The sequence below is a fragment of the Homarus americanus genome, unplaced genomic scaffold (genome assembly GCF_018991925.1).
Source record: "Homarus americanus isolate GMGI-L3 unplaced genomic scaffold, GMGI_Hamer_2.0 scaffold51859, whole genome shotgun sequence".
Lineage (NCBI taxonomy): Eukaryota > Metazoa > Arthropoda > Malacostraca > Decapoda > Nephropidae > Homarus > Homarus americanus.
The window spans coordinates 9,584,083-9,604,171 of NW_024711292.1; the positions used below are offsets into that span (position 1 = coordinate 9,584,083).

The 20,089-nt window shown below is 45.0% G+C and overlaps 2 protein-coding genes across 2 annotated transcripts; both read left to right on the forward strand.

Annotated features, from left to right (window-relative positions):
- Positions 1-2,190: 2,190 nt before the first annotated feature.
- LOC121866216 (mucin-6-like) lies at positions 2,191-3,568 on the forward strand. The gene is made up of 2 exons (XM_042365859.1): positions 2,191-2,242; positions 2,409-3,568. The coding sequence occupies exons 1-2, from the start codon at positions 2,191-2,193 to the stop codon at positions 3,566-3,568; spliced, it is 1,212 nt and encodes a 403-aa protein (XP_042221793.1).
- Positions 3,569-4,235: 667 nt separating this feature from the next.
- Positions 4,236-18,605, forward strand: LOC121866312 (adhesive plaque matrix protein-like). The gene is made up of 3 exons (XM_042365962.1): positions 4,236-4,338; positions 13,867-13,975; positions 17,237-18,605. The coding sequence occupies exons 1-3, from the start codon at positions 4,236-4,238 to the stop codon at positions 18,603-18,605; spliced, it is 1,581 nt and encodes a 526-aa protein (XP_042221896.1).
- The last annotated feature ends 1,484 nt before the right edge of the window (positions 18,606-20,089 follow it).

A 20,089-nucleotide genomic window follows, 5' to 3' on the forward strand; every position in this document is an offset into this window, starting at 1 on the left:
ACGCAGAATATTTACAGCCGCGTTAGAAATCCTCTATCTATCACTCACTCACTCACACCTCTCCCTTCATCCTCCCTCTTACTCTTCACCATCCATCCCTACCCGACTAACCGCTAAACAGGCACATCTTCCACCCTACTGAGCAGTGCCAAGAGATGACAACAACACGACACATTATTTTTGTGGTCTATCCATGCTGAAAACAACTCTGAGACAGAATGCGTAACAGTGGTAACGCCGCTACACAACCATCATCACTGTTAGAAGGGTGCATGTGTGTGATTGTGTTTTATAGCTAGACGGCAGACAACACGATCCAATCTTAACCTAACCAAAATGTAATGCTTAATTTTTCCCGGGAACTCACCGAAACAGCGTTCCGGCACCTTTTTTTGCGATATACACACACACCATATATATATATATATATATATATATATATATATATATATATATATATATATATATATATATATATATATATATATATTATTATAATCAACGACCTCACCAGCCAGGAATCAAACCCTCGACCTACTGGGTGGGACTAGGGAACGCTACCGACCAACCCACAAGGACACTAAAAGCAGTCCTAGACTCTGTTATATTTCACACAAAGCCTGTTCATCGAGCTGATGGCGCCGTGGACCTCGTATGTGGTGTCAGTAGCATTTTACCGAATCCAGCTGGTATGAAACACGAGGTACCATATATATACTTCATTTTTAGTCCATATAACACGCGGACTCTGGACATATAATCAACGACCTCACCAGCCAGGAATCGAACCCTCGACCTACTGGGAGGTAGGTCGAGGGTTCGATTCCTGGCTGGTGAGGTCGTTGATTATATGTTCAAAGTCCGCGTGTTATATGGATTAAAAATGAAGTGTGTGTGTGTGTGTGTGTATATATATATATATATATATATATATATATATATATATATATATATATATATATATATATATATATATATATATATATATATAATATTAATATATATATATATATATATATATATATATATATATATATATATACACATATACATATGAGTAGTACCTATTGTAGTTTGGTTACCACTAGTTTAGTTGCAATAAGAAATTTGTACTGTGCTGTTTTTGTCCTAGTAAATTGTAAATGCAATCAGCTATCATAAAAACTGCCATCAGTACTATGTATATAATTTGTTATCAATACTTAGCAATAATAATTGACTTGCCAGTTCCGCAGACTCGGTGGATTGCTTCTCACCATTTGTCGCCGACTCACTTGAGTACCACCACTTTTTTCTTCAAATTAAGTAACGCTCCTAGGTTAATCTTTGGGGTCAGGATAAGTTAGGTTTAGATATGTTAGGTTACGTTTGGCTGTTACTTTTCGACTTCTACCAGAAATAAATATGGCGTCCATCAGCGCCTAGCCATGATAATGTTGATTTTTTTATTTTACGAAAAGACTAAAAAACGCTAAGAAAGTCGGGAAAATTAATTTTGAGTAGACAAAAATGAAAACTTTATTAATTAGGAAGATATTTTTTTAAACAATTTCATTAACCAAACGTTGCTATATTTCAAAAAGGCATTAACGTTATATTATAAATGTGTGTGAACCGAACCGTACGTAGGCCGAGGAGCCGAACTGTGACCCTAGGAGCTAGAACTGTGAGCCATGAAGCCGAACTTTGAGCCGAGGAGTCGAAGTGTGAGCCAAGGAGTCGAAGTGTGAGCCCAGGAATCGAAATGTAAGCAAAGGAGCCAAATTTTGAGCCGAAGAGCCAAACTATGAGCCGAGGAGCCAGACTATGAGCCGAGGAGCCGAATCGTAGACCGAGGAGCCGAGCAGTGACACTAGGAGCTGAACTGTGTGCCGAGAAACCGAACTATGAGACGAGGAGCCGAATTATGAGCCGAAGAGCCGAACTATGAGCCAAGGAGCCGAACTATGAGCCAAGGAGTCAAAATGTGAGTCGAGAAGTCGAATTGTGACCCGAAGAGCTGAACTATAAGCCGAGAAGCCGAACTAGGAGCCGAACTAGGAACCGAATTGTGAGCCGAGGAGTCGAGCTGTAAGCCGAGGAGCCAAACTGTGAGCCGAGGAGCCAAACTGTGAGCCGAGGAGCCGAACTATGAGCCGAGGAGCAGAACTGTGAGCCGAGGAGCAGAACTGTAAGCCGAGAAACCGAACTATGAGCCGAGGAGCCAGAACGGAGAGGCAGGCCAAGGGACCACTTAAGACTGGTACTTGTGTCTGAAGGATAATCAATATCTGGGCCGGCTGGCTCAGCCACGCCCGTCATCACCCGCGCCCGTCCTCACACTGGCCTGTCATCACCCGCGTTCGTCATCACCGCGTCCGTCTTCACCCATACCAGTCATCACACATACCAATCATCATCCACGCCAGTCATCAACCACACCAGTCATCACCCACACCAGTCATCACCCGCGGCCGTCATCACCCACCTCAGTCAACACCCGTGGACGTCACCACCCGTGCATCATCACCCGCAGCCGTCATTACCCGCAGCTGTCATCACCCGCCCGTCATCACCCACGGCTGTCAACACCCGCGCCCGTCATCACCCACGCCAATCACCCGCCGTCATCACCCGCGGCTGTCACCACCCGTGCCAGTCATCACCCGCAGCCGTCATCACCCGCGCCCATCAACACCCGTGCCCGTCAACACCCGCGCCCGTCAATACCCGCGCCCGTCAACACCGCGCCCGTCGTCATCACCCGCAGCCGTCATCACCCGTGGCCGTCACCACCCGTGCCAGTCATCACCCCGGCCGTCATCATCCGCGGCTGCCATCATCAGCGGCTGTCAATCACCCGCGGCTGTCATCATGTCATCGCGGCTGTCATCACCGCGGTTGTCATCACCGCACCGTCATCACCCACGCCGTCATCACCCGCGGCTGTCATCACCCACGGCTATCACCGCGGCCGTCACCACCCGTGCCATTCATCACCCGCGGTCATCATCCACGGCTGTCATCATCTGCGGCTGTCATCGCGGTTGCATCACCATCATCACCCGCGCCCGTCATCACCGCGCCCGTCATCACCCGCGCCCATCATCACCCGCGCCCGTCATCACCCGCGCCCGTCATCACCCGCGCCGTCATCACCGCGCCCGTCATCACCACACCAGTCATCGCCTGTCATCACCCCGCCGTCATCACACCACACCAGTCATCACGCGACCGTCATCACCCGCGCCAGTCATCACCTGCCGTCATCACCACATCTGTCATCATCAACATCACTGCGGCTGTCATCACCGCGGCCGTCATCACCGTGGCCGTCATCACCCGCGGCCGTCATACCCGCCGTCACCACTGTGCCAGTCATCACCAGCGGCCGTCATTACTGCGTCAACACCTGCGCCTGTCATCACCCGCGCTAGTAATCACCGGCGCCAGTCATCACCACGCCCGTCAACATGTGAGTCATCACCCGCAGCCGTCAACATCTGTGCCAGTTATCGCCCGCGGCCGTCATCAACTGCGCCTGTCATCACCAGCGCTTGTCACCAGCGCTTGTCATCACCTGCGCTAGTCATTCACCTGTGCCAATCATCACCTGCGCCCGTTATCACCCGCGGCCGTTATCTCCTGTGTACGGTAGAAGTCAAGTTGGACGTGAAGACCGTGGTGGTGGTGGAGGCGGTGGTGGTGGAGGCGGTGGTGGCGGACGGTGGTGGTGGTGGTGGTGGCGGTGGTGGGTGTGGGAGGCGGTGGTGGGGTGGTGGGGCGGTGGTGGTGGTGGTGGGAGGTGGTGGAGGTGAAGGTGGTGGTGGGGAGGCGGTGGTGGTGGTGAGGTGGGGTGGTGGTGGTGAGGGTGGTGGTGGTGGAGGTGGCGGTGGTGGTGAAGAGGTGGTGGGAGGTGGTGGTGGAGGTGGAGGTGGTGGTGGTGGTGAAGGCGGTGTGGTGGTGGTGAAGGTGGTGGAGGTGGTGGTGGAGGTGGTGGAGGTGAGTGGTGGTAGTGGGAGGCGGTGGTGTGGTGGAGGCGGTGGTGTGGTGGTGGTGGAGGCGGTGGTGGAAGTGGAGGCCGTGGGGTGGAGGTGGAGACCAAGTGGTGGGGAGGCAGTGGTGGGAGGTGGGGCCGTGGAGTGGAGGTGGAGGCCGAGGTGGAGGTGTTGGCCGGAGGTAGTAGAGGCCGTGGTGGGAGGTGGAGGCCGTGGAGGCCGTGGGGTGGAGATGGAGGCCGTGGGGTGGAGACCGAGATGGTGGTGGAGGCCGAGGTGGGAAGTGCAGGCCGTGGGGTGGGAGATGGAGGCCGTGGGGGTGGAGACCGAGATGGTGGTGATGGCCGAGGTGGAAGTAGAGGTTCGTGGTGGTGGAGGCCGTGGGGTGGTGGTGGAGGCCGTGGGGTGGTGGTGGAGGCCGTGGGGTGGTGGTGGAGGCCGTGGGGTGGAGGTGGTAGCCATTGTGGAGGTGGAGGCCACACAGGGAGAGGGAGGGAGGGAGGGAGAAGAGGTAGTAAGCCCCTCCAGTAATCACGGCTGTGTTTGGTGAAGCCGTGTTCAAATATTGACGTCGCGGCGTAAAATGAGGAGCACCAGAAGCAGTTCTCTCCTGGTGATGCTGTCTCTATGTTTATGTGTGTCTCTCTCCCGATGATGAGGCATCTTTATGTTTCTCTGTATGCTGGGGAGTCTCTACCTGTCTCTGCATCAAACCGTCATGTTCATTTGTGGTCTTGTTTCTCGAGCTCAGCATCTGTATCTCACACTGTCTCTTTTCCTCACACTACCTGTCACGATCTCACACTATATGTCCCATTACATGACATTGTCTCTCAGTCTCTCCGTCATACAACATGACACTATCTAATACTACCTGCAGCTCTGTTGAGGTACTCATTGTCCTTGTCCTAAACAGCCTCCCTAGCTTCACTTCCACCATGTGTCTGTCTGTCTGTACGCCATCAAACTACCACAGCCATCAAAAACACCCAATCCATTCTAAAAACAACTGCCTCAAACATTCCAGGACGGACGGACGGACGGACGGACGGACGGACACACACACACACACACACACACACACACACACACACACACACACCACACACACCACACACACACTCTCTACTACTACTTTGCTGTCACTCGGAATCGAGTATGACGATCATCCAGCTACGATACAATGATGTAAGTTATTAAGCATATCACCTTCGTTGGTGAGTTATGAGATGACTGAAGAGGCCGATACGGCACCGGCAGGGTCGTCTATACACGTTGCACGTGTGGAAGGCTACATCTAGTGCGGGAGGGGCGGCGGCAGCGTCCTTGAGCGTTGGCGCTTGTCTGCCTCGGTATGCAGTCGGGCTTACTCGAAAGTATTGATACCTTCTTGTCTGGTGCTCCTCCAAGCGTTACAGTGTGGAGTAATCGTCTCCCAAGTGAGGGGGTCGATTTGGCACTTTTTCAGGTTTGTCTTAAGACTATCCTTATACCTTTTCAGTTGCCCGCCGGCGTTACGTTTACTATTCGTGAGGTGACTGTAAAGCAGCTGCTTTGGCAGTGTACTGTCGTCCATGCGGGTAACATGGCTAGTACAGCGTAGTTGTTCATGGATAATGGTAGCTGTTCGTGTTCTGGGTAATAAGTTCAATATACAGGAGCGAACACAAACACCTGTATAGTTTTGTAGGTTCGATTTACTGGATAAGAGATATGTACACAAGGGGAGTAGCGCTCTTCAACCTGTCCGCTGGTCAACTGCTCTATAGACGACGTATGGCAAGTGACACACTAACAGCTTCCATATGTCGCCAGGCACATTAATTAAACATGTGGGACATGGTAATTACATTGCCACACGCTGCTAGCTAGGCTGAATAAATAATATATATAAATGGAGCACATACATAATATACATACATAATATATAATACAGCATACATAATATACATACAGTAGCCTCGATGCTCCTACAGGTGGTGTCACCGAGAATACTGGCATTTGTTCTCTTTTCTTCCCAGCGAACTCAGAAGATGGAACGTAGACTACGTTGGTGAAAGTTTCCAAGTGCCTTGAGGTGCCTCCTGTATGTGACCCATGTCTCGTTGCCATATAGCAGGGTGGTAAGGACCACTGCTCGATATGCATGCACTTTGTAGATAATTTCAGCTCTTTACAGCTGAAGAAACGAGCACGGAGTCTGCCAAAGGCTTGAGATGCACATCTGATCCATGTTGAATCTCTTAATCGATGTCGCGGTGGTGGACAGGTGGGAGTCGAGAGACCGAAAGTGGGTAACATTAGAGAGGGTAGTACTGTTATGCTGGATGGATGGTGCAGGTGTGGCTGAACCAGGTGCAGGCTGAAAGAGAATCCGAGTCTTACGTACATTCACCTCAAGGCCGAAGTGTGAATACGCATCTGCGGAAATGTTCAGGATCTCTTGAAGGTCGCGTTCAGTGTGAGCAACAAGGGTGAGGTCGTCTGTATACTGAAGTTCAGTAATGGCAGCTGCCGACACCTTTGTTCCTTCCTGAAGTCGTCTTTGTTGAAAAGACTCTTCATCCGGTACTCGATGTCCACCCCGCCAGCTAAATTGGCAATGGAACGAATAAGGATGGCAGCCAAAAAAATGGAAGAGAGAGTTGGTGCCAGCACACATCCTTGTTTTACCCCCGTTTGGATAGGGAAGATCTCAGACTGGGTGCCATTGTGCAGGACACTGCCGTTCATGCTTAAATAATGAAGAAAATTTGAACTGAGAGTCTTGTGGGAGCCCTCGTTGTAGATGAGTTGCCAATTCATTAATACAATTTCTTCATTATTTAATCAAATATACGAACATTTGGAAAATTCTTATGATCTAAATAACAATGAATAGTTTATTATTAAAGAAATTCTACATATGGATTGTTTAATATTTATCCAGACAGTGATAAGAGCCGAAAATCGATCCACCAATCACAATCCCCATTACATACAGGCATATTTTACAAGTATTGACAAGTAAAATTGCGAGTACGAGGGCCAGGGTGGGGGTCGATGCATCTTTGGTTGACTGTACAACAAACTAGTTCTCTAGTTACTGTATAAGCATGCGTAGACCCCCTCCACGTTTAGGTTTCCAGCCAACACCTCACACACTGTTAACACAACAGTTGTTATTATGACTTACTATATATAAACCTGGGTGTTGATGGGTAAATAATACAGCGTAATCATTAACTATGTTATAAACGCCACTGAAAAAATGGCAAAGCTTTAGGTGCACATTGGTGGCAAAAAAAACCTCGATATTTCCCACTGCATCTGGCACCTAATTCTGGACATATGCTGTACAAGTGTTGGTTACAGCTGGTGAACGTTATTTTGATAGTGTATAATGTCACACTACCAACAATAAAAACATTTAAATATCAAGAAGAAACTGATGAATAGAGGTGAAAATGCCAATCCTCCTCACCTTCATGACCCTACGTAGGTGTCAGACGCTACCACAGGTGTCCAGGAATACTCAATTACCTTAAACGTTACTTGTTAAAGTAACATAATATCGACAATCAACATTAACGACGCCAGCATCACAATAGCGCTAGATGACACACACACAGCTAAAACTGATACTAGAAATTCTTCCCATTCCCAATCTTAATACTTCCATTAAATTTTATGTAAACGTGTTTTAACTGAGCATGAAGTTGAGTCAAAACAGTGGCCGAAGTATTGCTCCTCCCTACAATCTATTTGGGGGAATCGCGACTTGATGGCAGCAAACTCTACTAAACTTCTCCCGGATACTTTAAAACAATCACGAGATCTCGAGTGCATACACATTACTCCAAACTGTCGGTCTGATGTCTGTAGACTACACCTATTCCCCTCCCTTGACCTCCGATTTATTTACATGAAGATATAGTAAATATTGGTTGGACATGATGGTTCGCGTCCAGATGTTTGTTTAAATCCCCCAAATGTTCATACAGTTCATAATCCACTACTGTCATGGCCACTCTTGGACTCGGTCTCATCGTTACACCCCGTGACCAACCTACTCATCCCCGTAGTAAACGCCTCTTTAGAGTATATATACCTTCACTACCGGACTGGGTGGAGTATATCATTTAACCTCAACCAATATCAACAACATGGTGCTCTTGTGGCCAGTCTCAGATCACGTGCTCAGGCAACAGTGGCGTGGAAAATGTAAACACTCGAACTTTTAATGTTTATGTAAGCAAATAAGTCACCGGCACGCTGTGGTGTGTATATATATATATATATATATATATATATATATATATATATATATATATATATATATATATATATATATATATATATATATATATATATATATATCATATACACGCGAGGTCTGTCAATTCCAAAATCCTATACATCTTATATATTAAAATTGTATAACTCCATCTCTTACTTCAAAAGAGCCTTTTTATGAGAGAGAGAGAGAGAGAGAGAGAGATAGAGACCTTAACGTTTACCGTGATAATACTGAAACGTGGTGACTCCTGCCCCTAGATTGTTCATGTTACCATCACGCTGAAACTGATTACCAATACTATTGCGATGTCTTAAGTTGTTGTAGGTGTACAATAAAATATTGTAAACACGCACGCACACACCCGGTGATGGACCTTAAAGGGTATTGACTCTGTCTTTTGCTCGGCACCCTCACAATGTCAACATGACTAACTACCCTACCAGCGACAGCACGAGCAGTAAAGAACGTCTGGCATTCTCCTCCACACCGGAGATGACAATCAGGGGTGACTATTAAAAAAAGTTAAACCAGGACCCATTACTTTTATAACTGTTAATGTCGGTACACTTGAAAAAAACAATATTCTCGTACGCGTCAGCGTAAAATAAATAATGTGAAAAAAAATATTCACCGAAATGGGTCTGAGGCGTGACATGGCATAAATTAACAGTTAACAACAACAAAGAGGTCAAGAGGACAGAAGACACCATTAATTTAGCTCAGTATGTAAAATTAATTTCTAAAAACTTCTAACATGTTACAACTTAAATAATAAAACAAATCCGATATTAACGTCCTCATTGTTCCCTTTACGAAAACTAAACACTGAAATGACATAGCATAAGCGCTTTGGTGGTTACCAGCGGTCTATTTCTGCAAATTTCGAACCATATGGAAAAGTCATGAATTCGTTACTAAAATTACTTAACACCGTTTATATAACAAAAAATTTAACGAACGGATGTTGGAATTATCAAATATGAATTGTCTTTACGATGACAATCATCCGTCACGATGGTTCCCTGGCGTCTCCTGTTGCATGACGTAATATAATTAATGGGTCAGACACTAATGGGTCAGACATAGAACGTGCGAGCCTCACTATGACAAGTTCTCTTCCTCTGGAGGAACATGCCAGTACTCCTACAGGACGAGGACCCCGACTAGGAGATGCGTAACACACTATTATAACTGTCGTGTCTAGGGGAAATCAAAGTATCGAATACTATATATATTTGCCCCAACGAGTACTCTTATACAAAACTTCGCCCCACTCCTTCAATAAATATATCAGTAAAACACAATAATATAAGAATTTATTCTACAATTTTAACAATCAATGTAAAATATATATCTGGTACAATGCGCTAAAATAGCAAATGATACTCGACACTGCTTAAATTTAGATCCTGAGATAAATTTAAACAATATGTGTGTGACCCAACAAGCCTGGTGTCTATGGGTCAGTTCATACACTTTTTGCCAAGGAGATATCTTTTACGTGTATGTTGTATGGGTTGTGAAGCCCTGGCAATGCCACCTGAGTCTGGCTGCCTCCCTCGTGTAATGCCCTTACTAAGTTGTTCCTCCTCCCTCATACACTTTTTCTTCCTACAGCCGACGGTCTCTCTCTCTCTCTCTCTCTCTCTCTCTCTCTCAACCTTCTACCTTCCACTGCACCCATATATCTAAAATTTTCTCCCCTGATCCTCCCCTCACCGCACTGCACCTCATCCTCACCACACCGATCATACACAAGTGCTCACACCCCTCACAACCATAGCCTCCTACACCAGTCGTCTCTAGTAAAACACCCCCAGTAAAGTCACCATCTCATTTTTATTTACAAACTTCTCACAAGCGACTCGTCTCTCGTGTGACACCTTGTTGGCCAGGAGTTTCGTCGTAAAGGGTAATACTGAGGTAAAATTTTTTGCGACAGTGGTGAATGGGATATAACTCTCCTAACAAGATGTATAAACTCCGCCAATAACTACTGGTCGAGTTGATTTTATTACCATAGGTGCAGACGGACATACTTACCAGAGTGGAACCATCCAGACACCAGTACTGCATCCACCCACAGGCGCCACAATACCAAGCTGTCTTATATTCCATTGAAAACAAAAAGACGACATTATTTTATACATTTCCCTGAATAAACTATAAGATTATTTCTTAAGTAGATAATATATAATTTTACCGTAATAATATGAGGCGTCTAGCGTAGGAGGGACGAACTCGCCAGTCCCCCCCAAAATCCGTTTTCTATGGCTAGTCATTGTATTATGCACACCAACTGTAAACACAAAAATTATCAATACATGCATAGAACATAACTGAGGCAATTCTATCAATATTCCATGCCGCTGTGTGATTTTACAGTTCTAAAACTTTGACGTGCGTTTACTCAAAACTATGATTTGGTGAGTTCGTCATTCCTATGCTAGACGCCTCAGAATTATATCCTTATAAAAGCTCGAAACACACACACACACACACACACACAGATAGCTTTATACTCCCTCCCCTCATATCTGTCGAGTGGATAAAAAAAAATTATACACGATAAACGAAAATTAAATAATGAACCTCCGCGTGTCGTGATATCTCTGACGTTTGTTGTAACAGATTAACTTCGTACTGCACACAGGCGCAAACACTAACACGCACCACCATAACCACAATATAAAACAGGCAGTCTGGCACTCAAGTCTCAGGCGTGGGCCATTCATCAGCTACTGGAGGATAACTTCCTATCGGCTGAGGGAGGGAGGGAGGGAGGTGGTCTTCACACTCCGCGTCCAGGAGAAAAAGCCCCGTACAATTTGGAGGGGGAACTTTTATAATTAACTCACAGTTTCATAAGAGCTTGGAAAGTTAAATGCACTTTTTAACACTCCCCAAAGTTAGCCGAGTAATCACTCATCTTCAAAAAGCTCAGCACGAAAACACGTAAAATAATAATAAAAAAAAATCATGGTACAGTAGCTTCTACAGCCTTCGTAACTAATAATGCCTGCTGATAAAAAAGAGATACTAGAAAAATGATAATACTAATAAAATAACAATAAGAATGGTACTATTAATAATAATGTTAAATTTAAGTAATATTGTAGTAATTATAATAATTAGGATATTCAATTTTAAGGCAATAAAATGGCGGCGAAGGTGTGGCTATAGGGGGAGGATGGAGGCCACTTTCTAAAAATAAAAATAAATAAATAAATAAATAAAAATAACAGTAGTAGTAGCACCACTACTACTACTACTACTACTACTACTACTACTACTACTACTACTACTACTACTACTACTACTAATAATAATAATAATAATAATAATAATAATAATAATAATAATAATAATAATAATAATCCCAGAAGCCACTGAACCCTCACCCTTTTGTATAAATAATCTCTCTCTCTCTCTCTCTCTCTCTCTCTCTCTCTCTCTCTCTCTCTCCAGATCAAGTGCGTGATGGTGTTTACTTTTCTCTCTAGTGTTAAAGCTACCTGTCTTCACCTCCAATGTACTCTGTACACACCATACCTGCCTCTCGCTACTCCGACACCCTCCACACAGCACTCACCTGAGAGGGAGAATAAATACGTGTTATTGTATATATATAATACGTAATCAAGGGAACATATTTTTATATTAAATAATTAAAAATTTTATTAGGAAATATCAGGACGATTGCATTAAAAAAGAGGCGAGGTTGGTGGCATTTTATCTTTTAATTTCACAAACTTAAAAGATTTATAGTACCCTTTGTTTTTCTTTCCACATATTTTTCTCATCTGAAACTAAAAATATGTGTAGTCATTTTAATTTGCAAGCTTCAATACAGTATAAAAATTATTCGGTGTTCGTCTTACGTGTGACCTTCATAATATTAAACTGATGAACAAAACAATTAATCCTTGGTTCACCGCTCATAGTTGTAACACCCGCATACCCGCCATAGTGTACGAAATAATCCCACTTAAAATCCCATAAATTAGAGAACGATTCAAACTTGTGGTAAACAAGGATTCACTATTATTTTCTCTAGGCATGAAAATCGATCCCACGACATTTTTATTTTATTATTTTTTTGAGCGCGAGAGGGACTGAACCACACACTTTTTTTTTCTACATGGCCTCACCATTACATTATTGTTCTACAAGACAATATGGTCTGACCTATTTCAAGAAATTCCTTAGACTAATTATGCCCGTGGTCTTTTTTCCTTTACGCCGACTGTAATTAATCTTATTGATAAGTCTGGGCCACCGACCTTACTGCATTTCCCCACCTTAGTCCCTCCCCACCACAGCTCCTCCTCAGTGCACCAGCCAGGGCCTGTGACCTCCCACGACCTCCCATACACCCATATCAGCAAACCTACTCTAACCCCCATTTAAAAGGCAAGAAGGTGATAAAGCCAGCAGGTCCCACCACACAAAGGAAACACGTGCCGGCACTGACGCTTCCACGGCTGATAAGCCAACCCCGCTACAGCTGACACTACACATATGGCACCATTTCTATTGACACCCCAGGTATAACATCTATATTGGTACCCCACATATGGCAACATCTATATTGGTACTCCATACAGTATATGACAGCATCTGTATTGGTACCCCACATGACACCAATGTTACCGATAACCCGACAAATGGCACGGTCACATGGCATTCTGGGTATATCTGTGTAATGCCTAGGTGTAATGCTTAGGATATATACTCTATGTCTACACAGTTCCTAGGTATACCTACTTGTATAGTGTGCGTATTATCTATAGGCTTATAACCAGAATATATCTAGCTGTGTAAAGCCAGGGTATATCTGTCTGTGTAAAGGCCAGGTATACACACCAGTATCAACAATATCCACAGGTTCATACACTTTACACACTACTGAAACAAAGGGGAGGACAACCTAAATACCATGGACGAACGAGACTACATTTACATGCTAATTTTATTTATCACCCATTTGTAAATCCAATGAACTTGCTAATCCCTTCCCCAACCCAAGTAACTTTAACCTCCAATGTTTTGCTGTTGAACCTGTCCTTTAAGTCACGGGTGAGTGACATAGACACTATCATGGTGTACAGGTATGCCAGGTGCCTTTGTCTAACTTTAAAGTCCATACGGGAGGTTAGGTGATGATAATGCTTCATAGCCACGTGTACCTGTAGGTGTTACGCCTCGCCTCTCAGCCTTATTGTGATGGTAATAAACCTTTAATAACAAGTGCTGTTTTGATGATGATGATGATGATGATGATGATGATGATGATGATGATGATGATGATGATGAATCGATGAACGGTGAATCGATAATAATAATAATTTCCCCAAGCAAATAATACATCCCTAACAAACAACAACAATGTAATAAAATAATATTATAGGATAAATAAATGACCTAGGCTACAGACAGCATAACAGGTGATAGATCAGAGAGAGAGAGAGACCGGAGAAAAACAATCATCTACAATGTTCTCCTCAACCCTAGCAACCAACAATCACCTGCTTGGTGATGACGGCACTCTCCACTCTCCTCCCCCACACAAACACACAATCACCTCCGCTAACAAACCTCCGCCCTCAGGTATCCTCCACATTGGGTCTAGGGTGGCCTGGCAGAAAGCAGTGAACGCTGGTGGTGTGGCGGCGGCAGCTTCACGGAAGATGAGATCCGAGAACCAAGAATCTCAAAGGTTCGAAACGTAAAATATTTCCCCAACTGGTGATTTCAAAATACATTTAACAAGCTCAATCGCGCAGACACAGAAATTAGATTCTCTAATTTCCTAGGTTTATTTTCCCGTAGCTGGTGATATGGAAGAGTATCCAACTCTCATTCAATCTAAATCACAGGGAGAGAATTCTCATAGATTTGCAAAGTTAAATGTGTTTCCCTCTAAGTGGTAGTGTGAGAGCACAGCTAACTGGGTTAATTAAGGTGTGGCACAACGATGGATATTGAAATGTTTCTAATGTTAAATTTTCCTCCTAATTGGAGATGTGAGAACGCACCTAACTGGGTCACATGAGCTGTGACTAGATATACGAGTGTGGCAGCTTAAGGGAGAGGGTTTGAGGCTAGGTGAAGGATGTGTCGATGTCAGTGTGGGGGGACGAGCCACCCAACATCACCAGCTGTGGAAGCGTGACCCCAGTCGTCCCTTCCTCTCTTATAGGTACGCCCATCACACTTCTCACCCTGTCGCACCTCTCACACAGCCGTTAACACTCTCACACACGTCAACGTGAAGAGGAGGAGGAAGAAGGTGTAGGCCAGAGGCGGAGACGTATGTCCTCCTACATCTGTCAGGCGGCGGGAATGTATCCAACATATCGATTGTGTCGTTACGAAACAGCGGCGGAAAGTCGAGGAGGTCGCGCCACCCAGTGCTCCCCCTCCCTCCTTACTACGTACCCTCCTTCCCCCCTCCTTCCTCACCATCCGTCTCTCCCTCCTCTCACTCCCCACCTCTTCCCGACCAACAGCTCCTCCTCCTCTCAGGACCGCCACTCTCTAATACAACCGTCACCCTCCATGTACACACACATCTGTACTGTTACTATCCACACACACACACACACACACACACCATGTCGTCCCGGGACCCCTCCCTCCCTCACACACACACACCCCCGAGAGAGAGAGAGAGAGAGAGTACAATGTACAGTATGGTAGGTGTACAGCCAGGTGCTTACACCCGCTTTAAGAAAACATTGTCAGTCTGAGACATAAACCAGCTATAAGCCGGTGTAAAACATTTTATAGTAGTGTAGGGGGAGATGAGGTACCACCTGCTGCCACTAGCACCATCACCACTACTTTACCGTCGCCAGTGTACCACCATTCTGTCACAACCACCGATGTTGGGAGGTGGATGTATTCAACTACGCCATCTGACAAAAACTACGCGAGCACGCGCACACACACACACACTGAGACACTTTAGGACGCCGTTTCTAAGTGAGCCAATTGGACGCAACCTTTCGTCCCCAGCTTGCGTGAACTCTAAACGTACGAACCTTTCAGAATTATGTTTCAGTGCGAGTGCTGGCAGACAGGTAGTGTGAACACCTACACCTCTGGCACAACAATCCAGGTTCCATTCCACATACAAAGAAAAAGAGTCATTTTTTGGTAGGCGATCAATAAATATTTCCCCCGTCTTTCCTGACCTAACTTATTAATGTTCTTTGATCGAGGAATGGTCTTACATATCCATCTTATTTTTGTCACAGCATCACCGTAGATACTGAAAGGGAGAGGTCGATCCGAGACGGCTGCTGGAGCTTTATATACCGCTAAGGTTCTCAGCCGAGGACTGGGATATAAGCCATTCTGTAAATAAGAACTTCGCGCGGAATTTTTAAACAAATAGCAGAAAGTCGGAACCGAACTAACGGGATGAAACATTTCAACCGCGATAATTTGGAACACTAGACAGCCATCTTTCATGCTGAGAGACGGTCAGATACCGCACTTATTTTCTGGGAAACGGTTTTCAAACTCAACAAGAATTCTCTGGAGGTTCGTATGTTAACAGTGAGCTTTTAACGTGTTCTTGGCAGTGTTCTTCTATTACTAGGCCTTACTCGATGCACTTCTAATCCTGAGAAACACTAATTACAGCTCGGCTTGTGGTCTTCCACATACACTTGTTAAACCGAGATGGTCTGTAAACTAATCTGAATTTCTTTCCGAGGTTCAATACTGGAAGTTATGGGTCACATTGCTAATGTGGAAATTTGTGTATTGAGACTAAATTCCACTGTACCTCAATATACACAAACGCACAAGCAGTAAGAACAGATCATCAATGACAATCAACATCAACCTCTTGAGTACGATGCCGACTTCCTGAGTACAAGTCATTAACCCAATGAGTAATTAATTGTAAAAGCTAATCTCTTCACAATAGTAATTATTAAATTAATTACATGATTAATAATTTACATTAGAGATATCGCACGACACAGAAAAAATCATTTATAATATTATATTCACATCATTTGGTGATAGCATGAGAAATGTTGAGAACTGACTCAGACACAATATATTGTACACGTATCTAAAGCCTACTAAAACAAGTCACTTAAACCTTGATGTAACACAATCAACTGCTTGATAACCATATTGTACAAGATACAAACCAAGCCTAGTTAATCTCTTGAGTGAAAACCCTACCGTCATATCCGCTCACATTAGCCTACAGTGTCACAGGACAAAATGCTGTGGTCAGCCAAGTTTTCCTATATGGTGTTTATACAAACTTAATATAATCGGTGATTCAGCTGACACCTGACTATTATCAGCACTTGATGAAATCCTCGATATCGTCCAGGATACTGAAGGGCTCAGTCGGTGGGTCCTTCTTAGTTTGTTAGCACCGAGCGTCAACAAATGTTTGGATGAAATAAATGGAAGGACGAAGTGCAATGAAAAAAAATATCCCCAAAATAATGGTTTCCCGATACTTTTTATAAATATCTTTCTTATTATTATTATTATTATTATTATTATTATTATTATTATTATTATTATCATCATTATTATTATTATTTACATCATCATTATCAGTAGTAGTAGTAGTAGCAGCAGAAGTACCGTATTATCAATATTATTTATCATTAAAAAAAAAGGGAGGACAAGACAGTGGCAGTACAACACTACGCAGCAGCAAGCACCCCACCACGTCAATAGTCAACAATTAGAACTTCCGGGAGGCCTTTTTACTCCTGGTCCTGATAGCAGGACTTCCTTCCTCCGAGACGGCCAACTCTGGGGCCACCATTATGAACACCACCCTCCGCTACGTCAAACTTTCCCAACGAGACAATATGCCAGAAGAGGTAATCCCGTCGAGCAATTTCCCACCAGTGATAACTAGAGTGAGTTAGACCAGGTTACTACACCACCACATCCTGCAACGTCACAGTAACACAACCTCCACTACCAGACCCTCCACGCTACACTACCAGGCCCTCCACGCTACACTACCAGGTCCTCCACGCTACACTACCACCCTTACTACCAGTCCAACAGGTCCTCCACCCCTTACACTACCACCTGGTCTCCGCTACACTACCAGGTCCTCCACGCCACACTACCAGGTCCTCCACGCTACACTACCAGGTCCTCCACGCACACCAGGTCCTCCACGCTACACTACCAGGCCTTCCACACTACCAGATCTTCCACTACACCACCAGGCCTTCCACACTACACTAGGGTCCCTCCACGCCACACTCCTCCACTACACCACGGCCCTCCACGCCAACCACTACCCAGGCCTTCCACGCTACACCACCAGGCCTTCCACGCCACACTACCAGGCAGCCACACGCTACACTGACAGGGCCTTCCACGCTACACTACCACGCTACACTTCCTCCACGCCACACTACCAGGTCCTCCACTACACTCACCAGGCCTTCCACCCACACACCAGGCCTTCCACGCCACACTACCAGGCCTTCCACGCTACACTACCAGTGGGCCTTCCACGCGCGACCCCGCCACACCACCAGGCCTTCCACGCTACCACTACCAGGCCTCCACGCTACACTACCAGGTCCTCCATACACTACCTGGTCCCCCACACTACACCTACCAGGTCCTCCACGTTACACCCAGGCCACGGGTCCTCACGTACACTTCCATTCCCGCAGGTCCTCCACGCTTACTCTACCAGGCCTTCCACGCTACCCACGCCACCTTCCACGCTACACTACCAGGTCCTCCACGTCTACACTACAGGCCTTCCACGCCACACCAGGCCTTCCACGCTACACCCAGGTCCTCCACGCTACACTACCACACCACCAGGTCCTCCACGCTACCACCACCTGGTCCTCCACGCCACTACCAGGTCCTCACGCCACACTTACCAGGTCCTCCACGCTACACTAACGCACACTACCAGGTCCTCCACTAAGGCCTGGCCACCACCACACTACCAGGTCCTCCGCTACTCTACCAGGCCTTCCACGCCACACACCGGCCACGCCACACTACCAGGTCCTCCACACACTACCAGGCCTTCCACGCTACACTACCAGGCCTTCCACGCTACACCTACCAGGTCCTCCACGCTACACTGGTCCTCCACGCCACACTACCTGGTCCTCCACACTACCAGGTCCTCCACGCTCACCAGGGCCTTCCACGCCACTACCAGGCCTACACTACCAGGTCCTCCACGCTACACTACCAGGTCCTCCACGCTACACTACCAGGTCCTCCACGCTACACTACCAGGTCCTCCACGCTACTCTACTAGGTCCCCCACCAGACATGGGGTCAATTATGAATTGAATTGGAAATGAAACAATACAAAATTCAAATTAATTTAATTTAATTAGAATTGATATCAATGAATTGATATGAATTGATGTGAAATGATATGAATTGATGTAATGAATGATGTGAATTGATAAAATAATATATTATCCTGTAATATGAGTCTTCATTATTTTGCAATAATTAACTTATATTCAAATAAAAACTAAAATATACAGTTGGCATGGCATCTCATGAAAGATGGCATGGAGCAAGATGGCCAGATCAAGCAAATACTTGCAAAAGTATCAAAGCTCCTCAGCTTCTGCAGGTAATCAACAGTGGCTGCAGAAGTGCTCTCAAATGAATTCAAGCTCCAGATGGCAACATGTACACGCTGGAATAGCCAGTTGACGATGATGAGGTCAGTACTTCGAGTTTCATCTGAAGTGTGGGACAAACTTGACACTCCCTACAAGCTGAAGCATTATGAGCTGAAAACATCAAGGAGCTCTGTGATATACTCCAGCCATTTGAGTATGTGACTAATCAGATTCAGGGACAAAACATGGTGACATCTAGTCTGGTAGTTAACTGTGTTGGTGGTCTTCGTGCTGCTTTAGCTAGTCTTCATGAAGTGTATAAAAGCAAGCTTGTCTCTCTACTTGAGTCCTCAACAGAGACTCGTCTGAATAAGTTTGAGTCTGTGGAGGCTTTCCGGCTAGCTGCCACCTTAGACCCACGTTACAAGCTGGACTGGTGTCATGACTATGACAATGAAGTGCAAGACATTCGTGACCTTCTGACTGTGAAATACAATATGGCAGGCAGTGTTGAGCCTACAACAACAGACACTTCCCCTGCTGAACCACCACCGATGAAAAGTAACAGTTTCTTTGGCCTGGCCAACCGGTCTTCTACACCAAGACCAACTCCATCAGAAACTGAGGTCTCACTCTACCTCAACCAGCCATGTCTACAGGAAGCTGGTGATCCCTTGGCTACTGGAAGGCCAAGCAACCTGAGTTTCCCGTCCTCACCAGGCTTGCAGCAAAGTACCTGGCCATTCATGCTACATCGGCTGCTGTGGAACGACTGTTCTCCAATTGCTGGCAAGCTCTTCAGGCCAGAGGTGTGCAATTTAAGAGATAAAAGATTTGAGCAGCTTATGATGATCAGATGCAATCCTCAGTAACTTGGATTCATTCAGATTTTGTTAACTAATACAAAGAATTAAACTATTTGTACTTTTGGTTGGTAAAGAATGTGATTGGTTTGTGTGGTAGTTTTTTTTTATAAAAAATAAAAAAAGTTAATTTGAAACCTCGATTTTTTTTCATTTTCATTAAATTAATGGTAGATTAGAATTGATTATGAATTGAAAAGCATTTAAATTGAATTGAATGAAATATCGACCATAATGAACTGAATTTGAATTGAAAAGCTTGTGAATTAAATTGAATTTGAATTGATTAATTAAAATTTTAATCTGAATTGGAATTGAATTGACAAAAATGAATTGACCCCATCT